The sequence below is a fragment of the Triturus cristatus genome, chromosome 9, assembly GCF_964204655.1.
Source record: "Triturus cristatus chromosome 9, aTriCri1.1, whole genome shotgun sequence".
NCBI classification, from domain to species: domain Eukaryota; kingdom Metazoa; phylum Chordata; class Amphibia; order Caudata; family Salamandridae; genus Triturus; species Triturus cristatus.
The window spans coordinates 25,751,865-25,777,544 of NC_140592.1; the positions used below are offsets into that span (position 1 = coordinate 25,751,865).

Below are 25,680 nucleotides of genomic sequence, written 5' to 3' on the forward strand. Positions count from 1 at the left end.
GGCCTTTCTATATCGTCCTCACTTGCTCTTCCGCGACCTGCTTCCATGATGGGCGAGGGCTGCGGTTTGGAAGTATTTAGAATAAAATAACATTAAATCTAGAGACACAGACTCTTGAATGAATGAATGATGAGCAATTGTACAGTTCTTAAATGAACTCTGTCAAGCACTCTGCATGCAGGCTTCCTTTTTTCTTATGAAAGTGAAGCTGAAGGCCAACTTTGAGGAAAATATTATTGGTCAGAAATAAGTATGCCCGTTAATCAATATTTGCTTGGGACGCTGTTATTTGAAACTGTGGAAATGCCTTTGGCCAAATGAATTTGCCATTTACCAGAGCGCCCTGGGCGAGAGACATTTGGCGCACTTGTTGATGGCAGTGAATTAAATGAGGCAGCAAGGGGACCCTCTTGTGTTCACTGGTCAGTACCTGCATGAGCAGGGACTGGTCCCTGAACACAAGCATCCCCAGACCTCCCCCAGCTCACCTCAAGGACCTCCTCCTGCTCACCTCAAGGACCTCCTCCTGCTCACCTGAATCACCGACAGCTGAGCTGCCTCACGCAGATGATTGTTTTGTTGGTGTGTGTCAGCAGGGGTGAAGCGGTGACCGAAGGCAAGGAAGGGGGGGAAAAGGGGTGTTTAAAACATTACCCACTGTATGATAATGAAGGAGTAATACCCATTACTGGCAAATTGGATACAAACAAGCACTCAAGGACAGGGCAAGGCTGGATCAAGATGACAGGGCTGCTGCTGCTGCGGTTGTCTTTAACCATGATGCATACAGCTCCGTGCGCCCCTCACAATATTGGCGCCTTGGGCCTGAGCCTTGTTCGCCGTTGCTAAATGCCAGCCCTGCATCTTACAGACACGTAAACAAGCATTTGCAACACAATAGGTCTCACATCAACGATAACTTAAGGTACTGGTGTTGCAGATAATGCAACGTCAATAGATCATGCTTTCAGTAATGCGAGACCTAGTGCATTGCAAATGCTTGCGTAGTGAGCCAGGAACCAGCATTGTATGTCGCAGTGCAGTACTGCAGGCTGATTCAAGAGGGCCCGAGTGAGCAAGGCACCAGCATTGCATGTGTGGGTGTAGTACCGCAAGCTGCTCCTACAGGTCCCGAGTGAGCAAGGTACCAACACTGCTTGTCTAGGTGCAGTACCACAAGCTGCTCCTAGAGGTCCCCAGTGAGCAAGGCACCAGCACTGTTTTTCTAGGTGAAGTACCCCAAGCTGCTCCTAGATTACCCTAGTGAGCATCAAAGTTTTGGTCACATATGGTACTGCACCCTGCAGAAGATATGGTAAATCCACCCTACCCATAATGCATTGCATGCAAGACAGTACCACAAGTACATTCAAATAGCTATGTCCATATATACAATTAGTAGCTTTGAAATGTGACAAAAGAATTATTATATTAATTCCGGATTAGGTTATACTCTGTATGAAGCTGATTAAGGGAAATTTATAGAAGGTCTCATATAAATGTCAAATGGGCTAGGGAGTAAAGTAATCACTGCCAGCCTAGTTTAGGACAAAGTGAGTGTCCGGTCTGAAGGCCTTTAAGAAAATAGTGCCTTGAGGCTATAATTAAAACCTATGGAGTAACATGGGGTGTCCTCGTGGGATGTTACAAGAAGAGAAGGGGCGGTACTAAGGAGGGACTACTAAAATGACCAATGAAAAGTCACCATTTACAAAGGACAGGGACAAAAGCCAATTAAAAAGATGGGAGGAAAGTATGCAGAGCTTTATGCCTAGGCAAGACCAAAAAAGGCGGGAGAAAGGCCCTAGTTGTGCGCTGTCCCAGAGGCAGCACACTCTTACAATGCCCCGGCCTATTCACGGGAAGCTGGCACAAGGTGGGCCCTTTGTTAGGGGACACAGTCACAGATTGCACCCTGGTGGGGGCATGGGGGGGGCTGTAATGGGCAATTCCACCCCTAGAAAAGATCACAAATGTCCAAGTCCAGGGGTGGGAGCTGTGATGCCACAATCTACAAAAGGGTGCTGCCATGAACTCCAGCCCGTGAAGGGGAACCTGCAGTTGACCAAAAACATGGTTGACAGCCCCGTCAAGAGTTCTCTAAATCTGAAGTCACATTTAACAAAAGCTGCTAGCAGACACGTGACGGACTCTGCCCCAGCCTTACCTGTTCTCTACACAACACTGGCTTTGGGTAATAAGATCAATGAAACAGTTTGACTTGTAAAAGTGTAGAAAGTAGAATAGTGCACTGGGGAGTCAGACCTGGTGAGGAGTACCAGGGATAGCGCTGGTGGTACCTCCTCCTCGGCGCAGCCGGTACCTGGCAGCCCCTCGGCGCAGCCGGTACCTGGCAGCCCCTCGCTCTGTCCAGAGCTGTGCATTGGTGCTGCACCGCCTTGCAGAGCGTTCTCCAACATCAGACGTTGGGGCTCCTTATGACTTTGGTGGCAGGGCTCTGCCATTAACCCCTTCAGTGCCCATGACGAGCTGGACTCGTCATGGGCCGCGGTGGCGCTGTGCCCATGACGAGTCCAGCTCGTCATAGACCCCGCCCGCTAATGCAACGGCCGGCACAGGGCGGGGAAAGGGGCGGGCACTGAAGGGGTTAAAGGCACCGCCTCGTCTGGCCTAGTCCTGGCCAACCCTACCTTATTACATTTTCCCTGTATGGCTGGAAAGTCTATCTTGTCTAAAGTCCTTCTGCCGAAACGGGGGAACAATTTTGGTGAAGACTGACATCCTGGGGGCATATTATGCATTGTGATGGTTTGCGCCCAGCACACTTTTAAAAAGGTGCACCGGGCGCAAACAATCATAATGTGCCCTATTATGATGTATGTGCTGCCCTCAGGGCATAAATGTGAAAACACGGAGCAGCTGCTCCGTGTTTTCACAGTGCAGACGGCACCCACCTGCACTTTTACAGGGTAATAGAGATCCCCTTGCAGGCGAGTGCAGTCAGTGACTGCACCCGCCTGCAATGGGATGGGGGTCCCATTACCCCCTGCAGGGGGCTGCTCTCAGGGGGCGCACTGACAGTGCACCACATTTTAAACGGCGCACTGTCAGTGTGCCTCCTGAGGGCTTCTTTGACTCTGGGCCTGCGTCTGTAATACGGCGTGGGCGCAGAGTAATAGGAATGACCACATTTGCATAGGACATGCCCCTATGCAAATGAGGGAACACCCCTGAAGGTAGTGCTGGCGCTTTAAGTGTGCCAGTGCAAATCGGTATAATAGAAGGGAATGCACAAGCATCTGCTCCCCCTTCTATAGCATCAATGTGTCCCCGGGGAATGCTAAGCGGGTGCAAACGGCCAATGCGCCCCTGGGGTACTTATTGTAATCCAGTCCCTGGACTGATCTGAATGCTATTGGGGCATGACGGACAAGTTTTAAAAAAAATCTTTCACAAATAAACCCCAAAGCGGAGATTTATTTACAGAAAATAAAAAAAAATAAAAAACACAACGTCCCTGATACTTTTGTTCTCAGCTTATGGGGGCAGCGTTCCTTTATTCCTTCCTGAAACCATCGTGCTGAACAGTAAATAGAAAGCAGGACATGACGTCAGAATGTCGGTCTTCAAGGAAAGGGAGGCGGCTTCTGACACTATGTGGGAAAAGCCTTTAGGAAATGTAATCATAAAAAGTGGAACAAAGTAATTTTTTGTAAAAGCAATTTATACACACACCCATGTGGTGGGTATCAAAAAAATGTTTCTATATAAATAAAATAAAATATATATATATATTCACTGAAAAAACCATAGGTTTCACACATGTTATAGTTAGCGGAAATTTTACTGATAAAAAACCAATGAAATTCCCCCGTTATAGTTAGTGCAGGCAACTATAACTCACGCGACCGCAATCCTCGGCTGATGCTAATACTGTATTTAGACACTTATTTGCCCATGTCTTCTTCCATAAATTTTTAGCTATACATATATTACAAATATTTTTTTTTCATAAAGACACATATGTCATCAGCAGAAGATTGCGGTCGCGTGAGTTATAGTTGCCTGCACTAACTATAACGGGGGAATTTCATTGTTTTTTTATCAGTAAAATTTCCGCTAACTATAACATGTGTGAAACCTATGGTTTTTTCAGTGAATTTGCAAGGTTTTTTAAATGCTAAGTTACTTTACGCCATTCGTGGCGTGCGCGCCCACTTAACGCAGTTCGTTCCGTGCGCGCACGGTGCGCTTCGCGCACCGTGCGCGCACAGTGAGCACGCGGTGCGCTTCGCGCACCGCGCGCCCACTTTACGCAGTTAGTGCCGTGCATGCACGGTGGGCCATGTACGCACGATGCGCTTCGCGCACCGTGCGCACATGGAGGACATATGATGCACTTCGTTTTGAAAGGTAATATTTTAATTTTTTACACATGTTATAAGCCATGCACAAATGGTGCCCTTCGGGCCTTGTTTGCACACGGGGTGGGGAGAATGTGGTTAATTTTTTTTTTTTAATATTTTTTTACCGTACGTAAGCGTAATCGGCGAAATTAGCGAAAAAATAAAAATTCCGTTTTTGGCCTTGGGGGATCTTTGGGGACTCCCTCAACATGGCTAGGTGCTTTGGAGCTGTCCAAACAGCCCCTTTACATGTTTTTGTGCTTTGTATTTTAATCCACACTCTCAGTGCGAGAGAGAAAATGGCGGCCGCCGCTTCCTGGTTTCGTCCGATTCGAATGTTTACTTAGATCTAAGAGCCAATCAGAATCGCGCACGCGCACGCGCACGCCACCGTACACGTACGGTAAGCTGGCTCAGATATATATATTGATTTAAAGGCTATTTTCTCAGAATCTACTGAACAGATTTACACCAAACCTACAAAAGGCACTTCCTTGACTTGAGGACTACCTCTCTGCCAAATTTCAAGTAATTCTGTTCAGCCGTTCGGGCTGTAGCTGTGTCTAAAGGTCCTATGGAAAAATGCATGGGAAAAACGCGTTTTGGGACCCCCCTTTTATCTCAGCCCCCGCTTGACGAATCCCCCCCGAGACTTTCAGGGTAGGAGCGGAGCGTAGCGCCCCACCTATTTTTAAAAATTCGCGAGGATTCGTCGACCGGCGCAAAAGTTATTCAAAATAGAATGTTGCGGATTTCCTATGGAAACGTGGTCCTAACTATAACTACCTACTGGCAACCGCCAGTAGGTAATATATATATATATTTTTAGAATAAAAGAAGGGAGGAAGAAGAAGATTAAGCATTTATCTTCTCCAAACAATGTCATAATATTTACAGTGATGATGTGCTCATTTCATTGAGCCATAATCAGATTAGGTACGGCTGTTGAAAATCTGTGTCCTACGCTGCTGCTGTCGTCGATTACAATGACCGTCAATTCAATGTTTTGATATGTGCTACAGATGGGAGTGGGAAAGGGAGCGTCCTTGTAAATCCGAATTATTGAAAACAGGGATTTTTTAAGGCGTCTCACAGTTTTGTGGCTTAATGCGTCATGGTGGAGGCAATCACTTGCAGACGCCATGACGTACCACGCCGCAGTTGACCAGAATCAACACGCTGCTACTCTCGGGGGATGCAACACAGTCTTTGGCACCGGACTTTCTGATAGTATTTGATCTCCAGTTACAAGCAGTGGCCGCACTAATTTCACATTAACCCACAAAATAGTGCGAGACGCCTTAACCCCTTCGGTGCTCATGACGGAACGGTTCCGTCATGAGCGTCGGTTGAGCTGTGCTCATGACGGAACCGTTCCGTCATGACCACGCCCGCGCAAGCAACGGTCAGCACCGCGGGGGAATCCGCGCCGCATGGAAGGGGTTAAAAAACAAGGTGGTTTTATTAAACCATACGTGGCTTCCTGATGAAGGTGCCGCGTCGAAACGTGGGTCGGACACAGATTTTCAACAGCCATGCCTAATAGGATTATCGCTCAATGAAATGAAGTGAATTTTTCATTGTACAATCCATGTTTCCTCCTTTCAAACAACAGATAATCCCTGTATGTGATCCTTACATACAATATTGTTTACAAATAGGCCCTGTGTGAATGTATCAGTATGACGGATTATTTACAGTTGAAATCATGTAGATGTAGAATGAATTATTGCAGATCACTGTACATATGATATTGTTTTGAGAAGATAAATGCTTAATCTTCCTTCCTTTTATTTAAAAAAAAAGGAAAAAAAAATCCTATATAAATAAAAAATATATTTTTAATACCTGTAAGACCTGGGGGCTCCAGGCCCTATGGGGCGGTAACGTGACACGAGCGGTCGGGCCACCAAAGGTCTGTGTGTAAAGCAACCATACAACACGCACCTCACATGGGACAAGGAACACACGCAATAAGTGACGCCACACGGTAGGAGTTAAGTAAATACTCAAGTTTATCCAAGCAGATCACGTTAGATGCAGTTCATGAGGTAGCAGTACATTTCATAAGCTGGTAATACCACAAATGACATTCATAACAAATCAGTACTGCCTGAGGTACAACTACCCTTCACCTAGAGGTACACGCGCACCTCACTTTCCTGTAGCGCCTTAGGGGGGTGATGATGGCGCTAGGCGCGCTAACTGGTGAGGACCTCAGAACGGGGCATCTAGCACAGAGAGCTACTCGTAATAGATGTCAGTAAGCATTTCATTATGGAGCATGAATAACAGGGCGCTACTCGTAATCAATAGCACGTAGTACTTCAACATGGGCGTGAATAACAGCGCGCTACTCGTAATCAATAGCACGTGGTACTTCAATATGGCACATGAATAACAGAGCACTACTCGTACTCACCAACATATAGCACTTCAATATGGCACATGAACAACGGAGCGCTACTCATAATCACTAGCATGTAGTACTTCAATACGGCACATGAATAACAGCGCGCTATTTGTAATTATGGGCGCTGGGTACTTCAATGCGGGGTAGGACAGTCAATGCGCCTCACGAAGCTTTTAGCGGGAAGCGCCCGGGACGGGAGGAGCGAGTCTCTCGGCTCCGGTGCAGTTCGTAGGGCACCTCGCTTCAGAGCAGTCACGGGGGCACAAGGAGAGGATCCCTCGGCGGGGTCTCTCCGTCGCGCTGGCAGGGGGGGGAACTCCCACAGAGAGGGGACCCGGGCTGAGGGTGCGGTGCGGTTCCCGACCAGTAGGGGGCGCACCAGGGGCAATCCCAGCCTCCGGGCTTACCTCGTTCTCGGCGTCAGACGGCATCCGCTCCAGCGACGATGGGGAAACTCGGCCCCAGGCCTCGCGCACCTTCTCACACAGCTGCAACGGCAGCGGCGGGGCCCCGGGCTTCTCACGGGCCTCGCGACTCTGCAGGGCACTTCTCCGGCCTCCGGGCCACGGCGGTGAGCGCGCTGGCTTCCACGTCACAGGGGGGGCTCAAGTTAAGGATGGGGGTTCCGCGCTCAGCGGAGCACGCTGCCGGGGGTCCCAGGCCAGGTCAGGGAGCGCAGGGGTCACAGCGCTAATACCTGGTCGATCCCCGGCGGCTCTTCAATCTGCTTTGCATACGGCTTCAGGGGTCAGTCTGGACACGCAGTCTCAGTGCTTGGCATATAAGTTTGAGAGTTCAATCTGGACACGCAGTCTCAGTGCTTGGCATACAAGTCTCTGTTCTCAGATGTTAGATAAAGTCTTGTTGGCGCAGATGTATCTGGTGCCCTTAAAGGGTTCTGTTACAGGGGGGTAGGGATGGAGAGGGCGACTAGATCCCTCCTAGTCAGGCTGGGCAGAGAGTCTCTGGGTCCTCCTACTGCTGGGCAAGATCAGTGGGTTTCACAGGGTCCCTCACTCACTTAAGAGGCAGCACCTAAATCCTGTCACTCTCAGAGGCATAAGTCCCTGGCTAGGCCCTACCGCCTACACTCCTGGTGGATTCTTCCAGCTCTGCTTCACCCCAATGGCCAACTCACCACAAAAGTTTCCCTCCCACTCTTACGTAGCCCTAGGTCAGGTGACCTCTAGCCAAGGCGGCAAAAGAAAAACCACACCTCCCTTCTAGAAGGTTCCAGCACATTCCAGGAGCTTCCCCACTCTACCTATGGGACAAAAAGGCGGGCTGGAGTTGCAACATTGTTGTGGGGTTCCAGCCAGCTCCTGGCAGCTAGGGTTTTACTATGAAAGACCACTCTGAAGTAGCAGGGGCCTGTGACAGCCATCTTGGGAGAAGGGAGCACCTGCACCTTAACACTGATTGGCAATGAAAAGGCGCCCGGAGACCTAGTCCAACATAAAAATGAGGGTGGAAAAAATGAGGCACAATACAAAAATAGAAGGGGAGACCCTAGGGCTGACAGGTCCAACATGCGTCCCCCCCAGCCGAAAGAGGGGAGAGCTACCCAACCTCTAGGGAGTTCTCATCACTAAGGCGGAAAAACCTGGAGAGACCGTCAGCATTGGCGTGGTCAACTCCGGGCCGATGTTCCACCCGAAAGTCCATCCCCTGTAGGGAAATGGACCACCTCAACAACTTGGGGTTTTCGCCTCTCATCTGCATGAGCCAGCGAAGGGGGCGGTGGTCGGTCTGGATAAGGAAGTGAGTGCCAAAGAGGTATGGCCTCAACTTCTTCAGTGCCCAGACCACCACGAAGGCTTCTCTCTCAATATTGCTCCATCGCCGTTCCCGAGGGAGGAGTCTTCTGGATATGAAGGCCACAGGTTGATCTTGGCCCTCGGTATTGAGTTGCGAGAGCACCGCACCTATGCCGTGCTCTGAGGCATCGGTCTGTACAATAAATTCCTTGCTGAAATCTGGTGTTGCTAGTACTGGAGCGGTACACATCGCATGTTTCAGCGTGTCAAAGGCCTCTTGGCATGCAGCTGTCCATATGACCTTGCGAGGTTGCTTCTTTGAGGTCAATTCCGTCAAGGGGGCTACGATGGTGCCATATCCCTTGACGAACCGGCGGTAATACCCAGTAAGGCCGAGGAAAGCTCGGACCTCTGTTTGGGTCTTGGGGGGCTCCCAAGCCAAGATGGTTTCGATTTTGGCCTGGAGGGGTTGCACCTTACCTCCGCCCACCAGGTGTCCCAGGTACACGACAGATCCCTGTCCAATCTGGCACTTGCTGGCTTTAATTGTTAAGCCAGCGCGTTGCAGCGCCTGCAATACCTCCTGGAGGTGTTGCAGATGGTCCTCCCAGGTGCCACTGAAGACAGCTAGGTCATCCAGGTAGGCAGCTGAGAAGGACTCCAGGCCAGATAGTACCTGATTCACTAACCGCTGGAATGTGGCCGGAGCATTCTTGAGCCCAAAGGGCATCACTCGAAACTGGTAGTGGCCCTCGGGGGTGGAGAACGCCATCTTCTCCCTTGCTCCATCGGCCATGGCCAACTGCCAATATCCGGATGTCAGGTCAATGGTGCTGAGGTACCAGGCTGCTCCCAGCCGGTCCACCAGCTCGTCTGCACGTGGGATGGGGTGAGCATCTGTCTTCGTGACAGAGTTCAACCCCCGGTAGTCCACACAGAACCGAAGCTCCGGTGTCGTACCTGGTGGGGCCGCTTTCGGCACCAACACCACTGGACTAGCCCACAGGCTGCTGGAAGGTTCTATCACCCCCAGCTCCAGCATCTTTGCCACCTCACGCTGGATGCTATCCTTCACTCGGTCAGAGAGCCGGTAAGACTGGTTCTTCACCGGGGGGCTGTCCCCTGTGTCCACATCATGGGTACACAGATAAATGATTCCAGGCGTGAGGGAGAACAACGAGGCAAACTGTCCCAGGACATGGCGACAGTCCCTCTGTTGCTCTGGGGTCAAGGATGGGGAGAGGACTACACCTTCCACTGAACCATCCTTCTCTTGCACCGCTAGAAGGTCAGGAAGAGCTTCACTCTCTTCCTCTTCGCTCCCATCCGTCACCATCAGGAGAGCAAGCTCTGATCGCTCATGGTGCGGCTTCAGGCGGTTGACGTGGAGCACCCTGAGGGGCTGACGGGGGGTTTTCATATCGACTACGTACGTGGTCGGGCCTCGCCGCTCCACAATGTCGAACGGGCCAGTCCACCGGTCCTGGAGGGCACAAAGCTCCCCAGGTTCCATAACCCACACCTTCTGTCCAACGTCTAACTCGACCGTCCAAGCGTTGCGGTCATACCACTCCTTCATCACGGTCTGGCTAGCCTCCAGGTTCTCTGTGGCTGCCTTCCACAGCTTGGCCATCTGGCTGCGGAACGCCAGCATGTAGCTGACAATGTCACGGGGAAGCTTCTGTGAAGTCTTCTCCCACCCCTCCTTCACTAAACTGAGGGGACCCCGAACAGGATGGCCATAGAGCAATTCAAACGGGCTGAACCCGACTCCCTTCTGCGGTACCTCCCGGTAGGAGAATAACAAGCAGGGGAGGAGGACATCACATTTACGCCTCAAGCCCTCTGGTAGGCTTCGGATCATCCCCTTCAATATCTTATTGAAGCGCTCTACAAGTCCGTTCGTTTGGGGACGGTAAGGAGTGGAGAACCGGTAGGTCACCCCACACTCCTTCCACATGGCCTGCATGTAGGCCGACATGAAATTGGTGCCCCTGTCCGACACCACGACCTTGGGGGAATCCCACTCTGGTAAAAATCCCAAACAGTGCCCACGCCACCACCGGTGCAGTGATGGTCCTCAGAGGAATAGCCTCTGGGTTCCTTGTGGCGTGGTCCACCAAAACCAAGATGAACCGGTGTCCCGCTGCAGTCAGAGGGTCCAATGGCCCAACAATATCGATACCGGCCCTCTAAAAAGGGGTCCCGACCACGGGGAGCGGTTCCAACGTGACCTTCAACTTAGTCCCAGTCTTGCCACTGGTCTGACAAGACTTGCAGGTCTTGCAAAAATGTCTGATGCAATCCTCATCCTGGGCCAATAAAAATGGGGGACCAACCGTGCAAAGGTTTTGTCCTGACCCAGGTGTCCGGCTAAGGGTATCTCGTGCGTTAACTCCAGCAGAAAGGCCCGGTAACATTGGGGGGACCACTATGGCCCTCGAAGATCCATGTACCGGCACCCTGGGCTCACTGTATAGGAGACCATCCTCCCAATACACGTGATAACCTCCCAGTTCCTGACTGGCCACTTGGGCTTCGGCCTGCCGCCGCATGCCTTCAAGCGTGGGGCACGCCCTTTGTGCCTGACAAAATTCCTCCCGGGTAGGCCCTCCTTCCACATGCCAGTCAGCAAGGGTCGGCAAGTCCTCCACAGGAACGACATCTACCTACGCGGACTCCGGGGGCACCTCTCCGGCCTCCCCATCCATCTCACGAGGCATGTCCTCTACCACCTTCTTCTTTCCACGTTGGGCTCTGGGTGGGGCCATGATTCCAGGCTCCAACCCAGGGCGAGTTCCATGCCGGGCAGCCATGGACCGCGTGCTGACGCAAGTCCACCCTGGTAATCCCAGCATCTCGGTGTGAGCGTGAAATTCGACGTCTTTCCACTTGGTGTGCTCCAGGTCGTTTCCTAGCAAACACCCCACAGGCAAGGCAGGGCTCACAGCAACTCTCAGCAGGCCTCTGACTCCTCCCCACTCAAATGGAACACGAGCCACTGGATAGTGACTCATACTGCCGTCAGCCGATACGGCCGGATGGAACTCCTCGGGGATTACTTGGTCTGGGGACACCAGCCGCCGCACGACAGTGGTCATGCTGGCCCCTGTGTCCCTCAGAGCTTCCACCTCCTCCCCATTAATTCTCACCCTCTGCTGATATTTAGCAGTGTTCGGGGGCAGGGACACTACGGGGACCACCTCTCTATCCCCGAGTGAAACCAGCGTCAGGCCTGTCCACTCCCCTTCCCTATCTAAGGGCAGCTCCACCCCAAGCGCTATACTACTCACCCCGGGACTTTTCACGCCCGTTGGGGCTGGTGGTCGCTTGCGACACTTGGGATCTCCCCTGTAGTGTCCAATCTCCCCACACTCGTAGCACCGAACAATCCTAGGCTGCTGACTCCTGTCAGGGTAAGTGGGTCTTGTGGAATTGGACGGGGGTGGGGTTCCTACTCCCTTCCCAAACTTATTTTGGGGACCTTTCGAGAACTCCACCTTTTTATCTCCCCCCCCTCTTTCTTCTGGGGGGAAACCCTGTCCGCCTTTTGAGCCATCTCCCCCGGGGCCCTTGTGAGACACCCGGGTGCTCACCCAAATATCTGCCTCCTCCGCAAGCTCACGGGGATCCATCAACTTGCGGTCCACCAGATGTTGGCGCAGCTCCGGAAAGCTCTTATCCAAGAGGTGCTCCCTTAAAAAAAGATCGTACAACCCTTGGTAGTCCTGCACCTCGCTGCCACACACCCAACCATCTAGTGCCTTCCTCGCATAATCAAAAAAATCTACCCATGTCTGGGTGGACAGCTTATGGCTGCCACGAAACTTTTGCCTGTGCCTCTCGGGGTTGAGACCAAACTTTTTTAACAAGGCCTCTTTCATGGGGGCATACCTTACCTGATCCGCCTTGGCCAAATATAACAGGGTGTCCCTAACATTGGGAGGTATATACCGGTATAAACCACCTCCCCAATTACGCTTGGGTATCCCATGGGCCGTCAAAAATACCTCGTATGCCTCCAACCATTTCATGATGTCGTCCCCCCACTGTGTAATTGGCAATTACCTCTTTAGGTAGGTAGAACTTTGACTCTTGATGTTCCTTAGGTATGCTGCCACCATTGTCCTTATTGGACGCGTTCAATTGGAGGGCGCGTAACTCCAGCTCTTTTAGCTGAAGCTCGTGCGCAAGCTTCTTCTCCTCCATTGCCCATCTCCTATTTTCTCTTTCCTGTTCCACTCTGGCCAATTCCCTTTCTTTCTCTTGTTCTAACTTGGCCAGCTCCCACCTTAACTGCCTCTCTTCCCTCCTGTCCTCGTACTCCTCTGGAGACGCGCTCTTCCTCGACCCTGTCCTACTACTGGCCCCAGAACGTCTCCCTGGGGGCACATTTTCAGACACATCTACATTCAATATGTCGGTCACTTCTTGGGCGCTCTCCTCCTGAGGTGGCTCTGGTGCCTCCTGTCCCTCATCCCCTCTCCCTTCTGGGTGGGCTTCTACCCATGCCCTAATGGCGGTGCGGAGTTCCGGTCCTTTGGCCTTCCGTACCCCAGGCACCCCATCCCCTGCCCGAACTCCCTTAGTTGCTTCACTGAGTACCCCTCGAGGTCAGCTAACCGGAATTCCATTCTGGCAGGTGGGGACCCAGACACTAAGGAGAAAATTTCCTAGGGTATAGGTAACAGTTCTCAGCTAACCAGGACTCATTTTGCACTTTCAACCTGGACAGTGGAAATAACAATGCAGCAATCAATGGTTTTCAAGCTCTGGAACAAATGGGCGTTTAATTGTGGCGCCCTTCGCCTCACGGAAGGGTGCTGTATGGTCACAGGTCCTAAGGATCCCACCGCTCGCCAACAATGTAAGACCTGGAGTCTCCAGGCCCTATGGGGCGGTAACGTGACACGAGCGGTCGGGCCACCAAAGGTCTGTGTGTAAAGCAACCATACAACACGCACCTCACATGGGACAAGGAACACACACAATAAGTGACGCCACACGGTAGGAGTTAAGTAAATACTCAAGTTTATCCAAGCAGATCACGTTAGATGCAGTTCATGAGGTAGCAGTACATTTCATAAGCTGGTAATACCACAAATGACATTCATAACAAATCAGTACTGCCTGAGGTACAACTACCCTTCACCTAGAGGTACACGCGCACCTCACTTTCCTGTAGCGCCTTAGGGGGGGGGGGTGATGATGGCGCTAGGCGCGCTAACTGGTGTGGACCTCAGAACGGGGCATCTAGCACAGAGAGCTACTCGTAATAGATGTCAGTTAGCATTTCATTATGGAGCATGAATAACAGGGCGCTACTCGTAATCAATAGCACGTAGTACTTCAACATGGGCGTGAATAACAGCGCGCTACTCGTAATCAATAGCACGTGGTACTTCAATATGGAACATGAATAACAGAGCGCTACTCGTAATCACTAACACGTAGCACTTCAATATGGCATATGAATAACAGAGCGCTACTCGTAATCACCAACATATAGCACTTCAATATGACACATGAATAACAGAGCGCTATTTGTAATTATGGGCGCTGGGTACTTCAATGCGGGGTAGGACAGTCAATGCGCCTCACGAAGCTTTTAACGGGAAGCGCCCGGGACGGGAGGAGCGAGTCTCTCGGCTCCGGTGCAGTTCGTAGGGCACCTCGCTTCAGAGCAGTCACGGGTGCACAAGGAGAGGATCCCTCGGCGGGTTCTCTCCGTCGCGCTGGAAGGGGGGGGGGGGGGGAGGGGGGAACTCCCACGGAGAGGGGACCCGGGCTGAGGGTGCGGTGCGGTTCCCGACCAGTAGGGGGGCGCACCAGGGGCAATCCCAGCCTCCGGGCTTACCTCGTTCTCGGCGTCCGCTCCAGCGACGATGGGGAAACTCTGCCCCAGGCCTCGCGCACCTTCTCACACAGCTCCGACGGCAGCGGCGGGGCCCCGGGCTTCTCACGGGCCTCGCGACTCTGCAGGGCACTTCTCCGGCCTCCGGGCCGCGGCGGTGAGCGCGCTGGCTTCCACGTCACAGGGGAGGCTCAAGTTAAGGATGGGGGTTCCGCACTCAGCGGAGCACGCTGCCGGGGGTCCCAGGCCAGGTCAGGGAGCGCAGGGGTCACAGCGCTAATACCTGGTCGATCCCCGGTGGCTCTTCAATCTGCTTTGCATACGGCTTCAGGGGTCAGTCTGGACACGCAGTCTCAGTGCTTGGCATATAAGTTTGAGAGTTCAATCTGGACACGCAGTCTCAGTGCTTGGCATACAAATCTCTGTTCTCAGATGTTAGATAAAGTCTTGTTGGCGCAGATGTATCTGGTGCCCTTAAAGGGTTCTGTTACAGGGGGGTAGGGATGGAGAGGGCGACTAGATCCCTCCTAGTCAGGCTGGGCAGAGAGTCTCTGGGTCCTCCTACTGCTGGGCAAGATCAGTGGGTTTCACAGGGTCCCTCACTCACTTAAGAGGCAGCACCTAAATCCTGTCACTCTCAGAGGCATAAGTCCCTGGCTAGGCCCTACCGCCTACACTCCTGGTGGATTCTTCCAGCTCTGCTTCACCCCAAAGGCCAACTCACCACAAAAGTTTCCCTCCCACTATTAAGTAGCCCTAGGTCAGGTGACCTCTAGCCAAGGCGGCAAAAGAAAAACCACACCTCCCTTCTAGAAGGTTCCAGCACATTCCAGGAGCTTTCCCACTCTACCTATGGGACAAAAAGGCAGGCTGGAGTCGCAACATTGTTGTGGGGTTCCAGCCAGCTCCTGGCAGCTAGGGTTTTACTATGAAAGACCACTCTGCAGTAGCAGGGGCCTGTGGCAGCCATCTTGGGAGAAGGGAGCACCTTAACACTGTTTGGCAATGAAAAGGCGCCCGGAGACCTAGTCCAACATAAAAATGAGGGTGGAAAAAATGAGGCACGATACAAAAATAGAAGGGGAGACCACCCTAGGGCTGACAGGTCCAACAATACCCATCACATGGGTGGGTGTGTGTGTGTGTGTGTATATATTGCTTGTACAAAACGTTTACTTAGGTCCACTTTTTATGATTAAATTTCCTAAAGGCTTTTCCAACATGTGAAATTTACACCCTGATTTAGGAAATGTGTTCAGGGATACCCCCTTTTTTTTTTTTGCAAAACACGGCTTCTGACACTGCCAGCCAGTGGCTGTGCAGTGCACGGTGGGTTTCCTATGGTGGTGGCATTTGTGAGAGGAGGGGGCCGAGCGGCAGCAATTTAACCGTTAACCAATTTCGAGACTATGGTTGGGTGTTTTCTTTCTGCGTCTCAGGGCCATTGGTTGTTTTCATTGCCTTGGCACACCAGGGCCACTGGGATTATGTGATTGTGCTGCCTTGGCGTTTTTCGGATACTTATACAGTTGCTGCATTTGCCGCATAAGCCATCATCTGCTGCAATACTGTATAATTCACTCCAGAGATGTGGGCCTCACTGCAGAGAGAGGGCTGAGCATCTCGCATGCTCACATCTCACAAGGGCATCAATCGCACATAAGATGTCACTTAAGATGTTCTCTGGCTGCAAGAAGCCGTTTAGCAGAAGGGTTTTTCTCCATCTGCAGGCTATCAGATTTCACCAGTAGGAGGCGCATCATGTATATCCTTGGCTAGTATCTACTGACAGAGCGACCATTGGGTGCTAGCCCCCGGGGATCAGTGGCATTGCCCTCAGGGCACCCTGGAGGTTTCGCCGATTGCAGACTGCAAGACAGAGGAGCTCAGAAGGCCGGTTAACCTGCGGTGACATATATGAAATGTGTTTTTGCAAGGGTCAGGGGTCAAACAAGAGCTGGGCTGAAATGGAACAAAATGGGAACTACCGACTCTGTGCCATGCTGCGGTCCCGGCCAAAGCAGCGGGAGCAGGAGCGGCCTCTGTTCAGCACATTGTTTCTTTTTTACCCTGAAGTGTCATTCACTGCTGATAAAGAAAGTGGAAGTTGCCTGGAAGGAAACCCTGGAAGGTGAGGGTGGGGCCTTCCTATGTAAATTAGAAAGAGCAGAGGTCTTTGGGATCTGAGAGGAGTATTTGGGTGTCATGGAGGGGTGAGGACAGAAAGGTAACTCCAGGCAGGCCGATCCGCTCTAGTGCGGTCGGGGCATCCACTGACCAAGCACGTTATCTCTCACCCGTGCATGTGCAGGGGCCAGTCTGGCTAGGGTCTGAGCCACGACCAGACCAGGGCTTCCCAAATGCTGCTTGGCCATCGTTAGGGGCATCGGAGGGGCTTGGGGGCATGAACCCCTTCTCAAACCGTTGGCTTCCTTGAGCCTAGCAGGAGTAGGTGAAACCTGGGCCTTTTTAGAATCTGTGTGCCTTCTGCTCAGGTTGTCCACTTCGATTGCTTTTCCACTTCTCTCCTCGTTTATGGGGTGTATTTATTCAGCTGCAGCATCGTTCTTGTGTTTAAAAAAGTACATCACTACTGCTCGTGGTAGTAATTATATTTCTTTCCATCTGGCATTCTTTCACTCACTCACCACCATCTGCACATGGCACATGCGGTCATATAGATGACCGGGCCCGAGAATTTTGTGGTGCGCACTCCGAGCACCCTGCACAGGTGTGTCTGAGTACACACCAATAGTTTTTAGTCTTTGTTACAATTACCTTTTGTGTATCCATCCACCATATACCTCCATCCATCCACCATATACCTCCATCCGTCCACCACATACCGCCATCCGTCCACCACATACCGCCATCCATCCACCACATACCGCCATCCATCCACCACATACCGCCATCCATCCACCACATACCGCCATCCATCCACCACACTGCCATGTGATGCGCCTCATAACAGGATCACTGCCCCTCAGTCGTCATTGCGCACGACATGAAAACACTGCATCGGCTCAAACCAAACACAACCCCTTTCTATCCACATGTCCTATACAGTGTGATGTGTCGTCATTCTGGGCAAGTGCTTCACCTCCCCACAAAGGGGTATTGAGAAGAATAAAAATACTACTCCAGATACCAGTCTTCCTTACCCTTCAGTGGCTTCGCAAGGGTGCGATTGATACTTTGTGAGGAGTCAAAATCGGTCCTACCTGCTGTCTGCATGGACAGTAAAATACTCATAACTGAGAAAGCGCCCCCACCACCTCATGCTGTCACTGAACCTGCTGCACAAATGATAGTTACACCCCTGAGTCCATTATCCCAGAATTCCACCAATGCTCTCTGTTGTACAGAGCTATCCAAAATGCTCACGGATCCCTATTCTGTGAATCAGATGGTTGGAGCGTCCCACCCAGAAATCAGTTTGAGCATGCAAACATTTCATTAATATGCACAACACCTTCCACATTGGAGCTTTCTTGAATCAGCATAGCCCAGGCTCTCCCTACCCTCCCAGACAAATGTTGTGCCCATTCCTCTTATGCCCTACCATAATCACCTCCACACCCATCTGGAGATTCCCAAGGCCAGGATGATCGTCAAACGCCTGTCGCAGCCCCAGCAGATACAATTCAGCAGGATTTAAAGGCAGTCACAGGCTCACCTATTAATACACCGTGGAATGTTGGCATTTTACCCAGGACTTTAAGTGGGATGAAAAAACTGGGGAGGTGGGTCTCTTAAATGGGCAATGTAATTAAGGGCGTGGCTAAAACACAAGGTGAAAATGTGCTTAGCATAGTGTGCCTCCCAACTTGTATTTTGCGGTTTCTGTCGTTGCACCCAGATATGGATACAACAAGTAACATCATACCTACAACAAGTCAGGACTATTGGCTTTGTCAATGGTTGTTAGTTGCATAAGATAAATAAACAGTGTGAGCACGCGCACATCGATGTGCCTGCTGTCACTGCAGTCCGTCAAGGGCACAAAACAGAGACCCGTTTCGAGCCCCCCTTTAAAAAACTGCCGGTGTTCAGCACTGGTGAGACCCGGCCCACTTAACGCCCTGACTTTACTGTTAGCGTGGTCTACTCTCTCACTTTGGTATCTACTGTGATCAAAAGTGTCTTCTCATGGTCTTCGCCCTCATGAGAAGCGCCTAGAGGCCATTGTGACCATCATTTACACGTTATACGTCACATAACCAAGACAAAATTAAGATGCTTATTCAGGAACAGGACATGTACCACATTGGTCGCCATCTAGTCCCCAGCTCTGCGCGGGCTCTTACGTCATCGTTACAGGTCAGTTTTCACACGGTCTGCAGGTCGCGTGCCTTACTGCCCTGGCACCTGCCCAGGACCTCGCGCACAGATTGTAAGCACCCACTCACTTCATGAGCCGCTTCGCTCCGTAGCACTGCAGGTTGTAGGACAGCGTGTAGCTGCCGTAGAGCGTCGCCTTCACGTTGAGGCAGCCAATGAAATCGCGAGGATGCAGCTTGTAGAGGTCGAAGCTGACACGCGCCACATCAAATCTTCTGGGCTGCTTCTGGCTGAGGCCGAGGTGGTACCCAGAATTCTGCGGACGATAAAAAAAGAATTGAGATACGATGGAGAACCAACAATGCCAACACAGGACGCTTGGGCTACGCACACCAATGGAATCCAGCCTTGCTGCGTTCAACCACTGATCTAGAGAAGAGCAGAGCATCCGGCCCAGCCATATCTTGAATTTAATGCACGGCAGCTTGTTTTTGTCCAAGGATAATCCATATTGTATTTGTATTTATTGAAAGAAATAGTATTTCTACAACAAACACTGTAGATACAAAACACATGGCATAATGTGATCACATAAGGCCTTGGGGAGGGGGGGGGGGGGGGGAGTGTAATAAGGGGGGGGGGGGTAAAATGTAACGAGGAGAAAGAATTAACAAAAAGCAAAACAATACATTCATTTTGTAGTCTAACCCACCAGAGAGGGGCAAGAGTTGGAGGGGGAGGGGGGGTAAGGAATAGCATGAGTAGAAAGTTCATCACTTGGGGCATGTGGCGAGCACAGCAAGAAGTTGGAGACTTCCTGTTGAGGAGTGAGACTTCCTGTTGAGGAGATGGCTTCAAGAGCAGTTTTGAAGGTGGGTGGAGAGGCTACACCCATGAGGTCCATCAGGAGGGCATAGCAGAGAATGTGGAGTGATCGATGGACCCTGCGGAGGGTTGGAGGACGGTGAGTAGGTGAAGGGCACCGCAACAAAGGGGCTGGGTGGGCACTGGCGATATAAGAGTCTTAGGAACAAACTTGGCGATTTACACGAGGAGGTGGAACGGACGCAAGAGCTCATGGCCAGTGGTCAGGAGAGGGACTGAGGTGGGGTGAAGGGAGAGTAAACAGCAGGAGGAGGACTTTCACAAGGCAGGAGAAGATCCATGTGTACACTAGGACAGTGCTCCACCGTGCTCGTAACAAGAGTGCTCACGAGGGGCTTCACAGAGTGGAGGGGTCGGTTAATCCCAAACAGAGCCAAAGCTGTCAGGCTGCACTGTGTGTGGAGGAGTCGAAGAAACCAAAGAGCCCTTTGTGTCCAGCAGCACTTCCAGACCTCTGGCAGAGGAGGAACAATAGAGAAAAGAGACTAGTAGAGTCCAGGTTAGGGGAGGCCAGAGAATACATTTCTGTGTTCAAAGACTGGAGCACGAGGGAGGAGATGTGCATCAGTTCAGGGCCACCCAGTGCCTCCCAGGGCCACCCAGCGCCTCGCAGGGCAGAGCCAATCAGTGCCTCGCAGAGCCACCCAGCTCCTCGCAGGGCAGAGCCAATCAGTGCCTCGCAGAGCCACCCAGCGCCTCGCAGGGCAGAGCCAATCAGTGCCTCGCAGAGCCACCCAGCTCCTCGCAGGGCAGAGCCAATCAGTACCTCGCAGAGCCACCCAGCGCCTTGCAGAGCCACACAGCGCCTCGCAGCACAGAGCCACCCAGTGCCTAGAGGCGCACAGTCACCTAGTGCCTCGCAGAGCCACCCAGTGCCTAAGAGCGCAGAGCCACCCAGTGCCTAAGAGCACTGAGCCACCCAGTGCCTAGAAATGCCATGATTAATACAAGTAATAGCAAACCTCAGAGGCCCACACATCTCTTCAAGCAGATCCAGAGCTCTCGAACCCATAGCCACACATTAGGACAGAATCACCCCTGTGCATCGCTGCACTCCCAGCTTTCATGCCCCCTTGTCGCGCTTTCAGGCCCCCTTGTCGCACAATCAGCAGCCTAAGGGAATTGTGCCCGTTAATAAAAGAGTAAATCACACGACAGACCATGCTCTCCTCACGAGCATCAGGAATGATTGGCAACGCTGTGCAATGCTCCACAACAGAGTAGAAAAGAGAGCGCTCCACGCGCTGCACTCCGCTCGCAGGTCTCACCTCCCCAGGTTTCCACTTCTGTCCCTTCTCGAGCACGACAAACACAGTCCCGTTTTCCAAAGACTGGAAAAACTCCTCCGTGTCCACACCTGTGCCGTCCTCGTCCAGAACCAGGGTGAGGGCGCCAGTAACCAGCAGAGCGTCTTGAACCTGGAGGTAGGGTGAAGAAGAGACAAGACGACGGTGAGGAACCAGAGACACAAATAACTGAATGGGGGAGGGCAGCTTCAACCAGTAGAAGATCAGACGATGATCAAGGAGCATGTAAAAGAGACAACTAGAAAGGCTAGGAGAGAGATGTGTAAAGGCGTAGCATAGAGAGATAATGAAGAAGAGAGGGAGATGCCAAGATGAAAAGTTGGATTTAACCAGTTGGACTTCAAACAACTGGTTTTGAACCAATACAAATACACAAGGGTTGTGCTGGAACAGTAAACATACAGAGGAGCCAGTCCTAACTACCAATACTTGCATGAGATGGGTTTAACTAAAAATCTTACGGAAGAGTTGGTTTGAAGAAGCCAACATATGCAAGAGAGGAGCTGAACTACTGAACATACAGAGTCGTCAAGAACCGGTTAATGCACAGAGAAGTTCACCCGAACCAGCCAACAAAAGCAAGCGATGGGTTGAATTAGTAAACAAACAGAAGAGTTGGTTTGAACTAGTAAACACACAGATGAGTCACCATGAACCGGAGAATGCACACATGCATTGGAATGAGCCATCAAGTATAGCTGGAGACACACGGGGAGACACACACACACACACACACACAGAGACACACACACACACACGGGGAGACACACACACACACTTCAGCGAACATGCAAGAGGTGCCTTGAATCCACACAAAAGGGGTCGAGTGGTAGACGAATGGAGATTTGGATCCAACAGCAGGCGTATCTAGCCCATACTGGACCTCTTGTTGGACAACCGTCCATGAAATGCAGCCGGAGCGGTCAAATGCTTCGATTTTCAATTCTAAATGCTAGAAGAAAGATCATTGTATTCTAACAAAGCCAATGATGAGGTTGAGAAGGGAGTCCAAGGAAGAAGGGAAGACAGAGAGGGTCTGCCAACGTGAATGATGAGATTTATACATTTCAGGATGAAGAGAATGATCTAATAACAGAATATAGAGGGAACAGGGGAACATTGTTATAGGGAAGAAAGATGATGGAAGGATCTAGTAATGCCAATGAGTAGGTCGGTAACAAGGACCTGAATAAGAAGCACTGCAAAGCAAGGGAAGAAGAAGTGGAAGGGGTGAAGGAAGACAGACAGCATGCTGATGGCGAGCAAGGAGCAGCACAATGTAACTACATAGCAAGGAAAGATAGCGGAACAGATGAAGACATGAACTGAGGAGGACACGGCCGTGCAAAATTAGACCTCAAACGCTGTGGATGGACAGACAGTGCATACACTCGCTACACACACCTTGTTGACGAGATCTTCCAAGCTGTCGGCCATGACTCCTTTCCTGATGCTCCGGTCATAGTTACTGACACGAAAGGGCCGAGGTTTTGGTGGTGGGCCTGTCAAAAGTTGTTGAGTCATCGAGGCGCTAACGGAGACGCACCTGATGAAGAGAAGAAACCGTGTGAGGACATGCAAGTAGACGGACAGGTAGATTGAGATAGTTTTATCACTACATCACACCACCCGACACCTTCTATACTGTCTGCTGCACCCCCACTGTGAACCTTGTGTACATCTACGGTAAAATGTATCTTATGATCAATGTGTTGTGTGTCAGTGATGTGTTTGTGGGTGAGCTATGGTTAGAGTCCTCTCTCTCATCAGTCATGAAACAAAGCTTTAGTGTAGCGGGCACTGGGGTGAAAGGGCTCATCTAGCGGCTTGGATGTCTCAGTTATTCTATTCTGCTCACATGTCGAGGTCATTGCGAGGCCATGGTGGATGGAAGGCCCCAAGTTTGGTAGGTTGTCTCTGTGCGTTTTCTCTGTGTGGTCTGCTGGTCAGGGACAGTTCTGCAGCTCTGGATCATAGGATGGACAATCCTTCCCAGTTACCATCCCACATTCTTGCCTGGTCGACCAGCTCAGGTAGATTGGTATCTGCGACAAATTGCGGCTTCCTTCATTTAGGCCCGAATAGGTCCAGGCAGAGGTTTCTCAGGTGCATGTCGTCTGCAGCAGATTGGAGGAGGCATTATTCACTTAAATTAAACGGAGTGTCTTCTTTTTGAGTGCGCCTCAGTGCCGGAATTCCCTGAATGGGGCCAGTAGATCTGGACCCCGCTCCCACGCCCAAAGAAGCAGTTTGAAATCTTGGAAAGAAGACCGGCAAGACTCTCTTTTATCAAATATATCTCCATCAGGTCTTCCTGCATCTATTCCTTGATGTTTCTCTGGAAACTTATTCCTATACTTTTGGAACGGAGTGGAAGACCGTGGTCTCTGCTCTCTTTTTGTTGCGCATTGATTTTTGCAAAGTGCTTTTACCATCGGCCTTCCCAACAAGCCCATCCAGCAAATTCTACAGGTTCAAAACGCTGCGGAGAGAGTTCTCTTCAACTTGCCTTCCCGCTGTCAGACATTATCGTATTTAAAGGAACTGCATTGGTTACCTGTCATCAAGAGGTTAAATTTAAGATGCGGTTGTTCTGTTATCACGCTTTCTACCAGAAACGAGCGTGGTTTGTGGACACTAAACTGCCTCGCTTCTCCTCTCCATGAGATCCTGTAACATCCAGCTGATGGCTGTGCCGTGTATCAAACATGCAACATGGGGCAGAGGAGAGCGTTTCCACTCTTAGGCCCGAAGCTGTGGAATCTTCTTCCCAAGGACTTCTGGTCAGAAGATCATTTCTCATCCTTTCACACAACGCTACAGACCTGGTTATTCGTTCAGCATGGATCTTCTTCGCTTACTTCTGTGTCCTCTCTCCTTAGTTTCAAGATGCTCCATGGGAAGCAGTCCGCACTTTACAAATCAATGTATTCATTCTCTGTTCCAGGGTCAGCAGTTGATGGAGTTCTCTCAGGAACCGATACATTTTTACCTTTCCTCTAAACTTTGTTTTCTTGAAACTTTTGAATCTTAGCTGGCAAAGAGCTCGAGAGTTGGCCACCTGCCATGAGAACCCGGGCCGTCGAATGATTTCTTATTGTAAGGTGGCAGGGCGAACCAAGGCGTTGGAGAAGCACAAAGTGCCGTTATCTTTGAATTACTTCAATTTTATTTAGAGGAATATTGGGCCTTTTTTTGGGAAGCTCTGGGGACGATGCACCGTGCCTTCATCATTAATCGTCTAGGTACAGGTAGCCAGTGGAGTGCTTGCAGGACTCGAGTCACGTGTTCTGCCTTTATGGGACTGAATTGTATCCTTGTTGTGATAAATTGAACGTTAAGATTCTGACAGTCGTCCAAAGATGTTATACATCAAGAGACATTCCTAGCTGAAACATAAATGAAACAGAGGCACTCAATGAGAACTATAAAGGCAATTAATTGTAGGACTTTGAGGTTCTTCTGACTTTCAAAGAAATGTCTAATTTGGGAGTCTTGAGTTAAATGTTCCCTGTATAGTCAGAGCCGGAGACTTGTCAATGGCTTGTCAACAGTGTACTGATCTTTCTCTTTCCTGCAGTTGGTGCTCTAAACTCTGATTCCTTTTGTAAAGGATAGCTCCACCCCTCACCCACATGATAGTACTAATCATTCATAGTCCAATACCTGCTATTTATGGGAAACAAAAAATAATTTTGTAGTCTGTGTGACTCGTCAGTATAGGTATGTCGAACACGTTTCAGCCCTTCAAAAAAAGAACTGGAGAAGGTCTTCACCATAACTGGTAGAACAAATTACCAATCATCAGAATCAGCATTTGGGACTTTGTTCATTACATGTGATCTTGTGAGTTCCAGTTATAATGCAGCAGGACAAGGAGCGCGAGCTCTAGTCACTGCTCATCCACCGCACAAAAGGAAGATTAATTTCGGCCTTGTTCCTGACAGAAGGGTTGAAACGTTGTCGACAGACCAAAACCAATGGCTCACACAGAGTACGAAACTGCCATATTACCTTAAAGCATATACTACTGGCTTGTGGTGTATATAACGGATTTTTTTTTTAACTACAACTTTGTTGTTTGTTTCACTGCATCGTCAGCACTCACTGTATGCCATACAGAAAGTGTCACCATTCTCTATAACAATACCTTCTAATACACTATTGCCTAAGAAAAGAAAACTGGATATTGCAAACACAAAAAAGCTGTTGATGGAGTAATTTAAATGCAGCTGTTCTTCTATCTCTCTTTCCCTTCAGTGACCCCAAAAATATTTTTTAAAGAAGCAAGCAAAAGTAGGTACTTGCTTTCCACAGTGCCTCGCGGGCAGCCGAAGCTGGGATTTCATCACTCTGCTGTATTATCACACTGCTCACTAACGGGGAGTGTCGAAATCCTGTCTGTGAATGTTGGCATTGGACAGGCACTTGGTATAAATGCCAGGAGACTGTTTTTATACAGACCTCAAAAGCTGAACAAGCAAATATCAGATCCTAAGTGGAAACTTACAGCCAAAGATAGCATTCGCTTTCACCACATTATCGCCCACCCATATCACCCCACTGCCCAGTGCTAGAGAGGTTTAATCTTTTTAAGATCTCCAGGATGAGAGGTTTGTCTTCAAAGATGGCAGTCGGCTGCCTTCCTTACTTTCCCCTGTTGGCACGGTCTATATCCTCTCTATCAATGTACGATGGGTACCATCAATGCTCTTAAGATGCCAAGGGCAGTGAAATCCATGCCTGGGAAAGAGCATCCTACCGGATGAGGAATTAGGTGGGCGCTGTGGTGTCCAAGTCATCACTTCATAGG

The 25,680-nt window shown here is 50.5% G+C and overlaps 1 protein-coding gene across 2 annotated transcripts in view; it reads right to left on the reverse strand.

The window, feature by feature from the left end:
- CIDEC (cell death inducing DFFA like effector c) overlaps positions 1 to 25,680 on the reverse strand; it is a 105,735-nt gene that overhangs the window by 7,580 nt on the left and 72,475 nt on the right. For both annotated transcript variants that reach the window (XM_085624282.1, XM_085624281.1), the window contains exons 3-5: positions 22,272 to 22,413; positions 20,829 to 20,978; positions 18,804 to 18,991 (exon numbers count right to left, since the gene is read on the reverse strand). In XM_085624282.1, the coding sequence (XP_085480408.1) occupies positions 18,804 to 18,991; positions 20,829 to 20,978; positions 22,272 to 22,413 (480 nt within the window). The remainder of the gene's footprint in view (positions 1 to 18,803; positions 18,992 to 20,828; positions 20,979 to 22,271; positions 22,414 to 25,680) is intronic.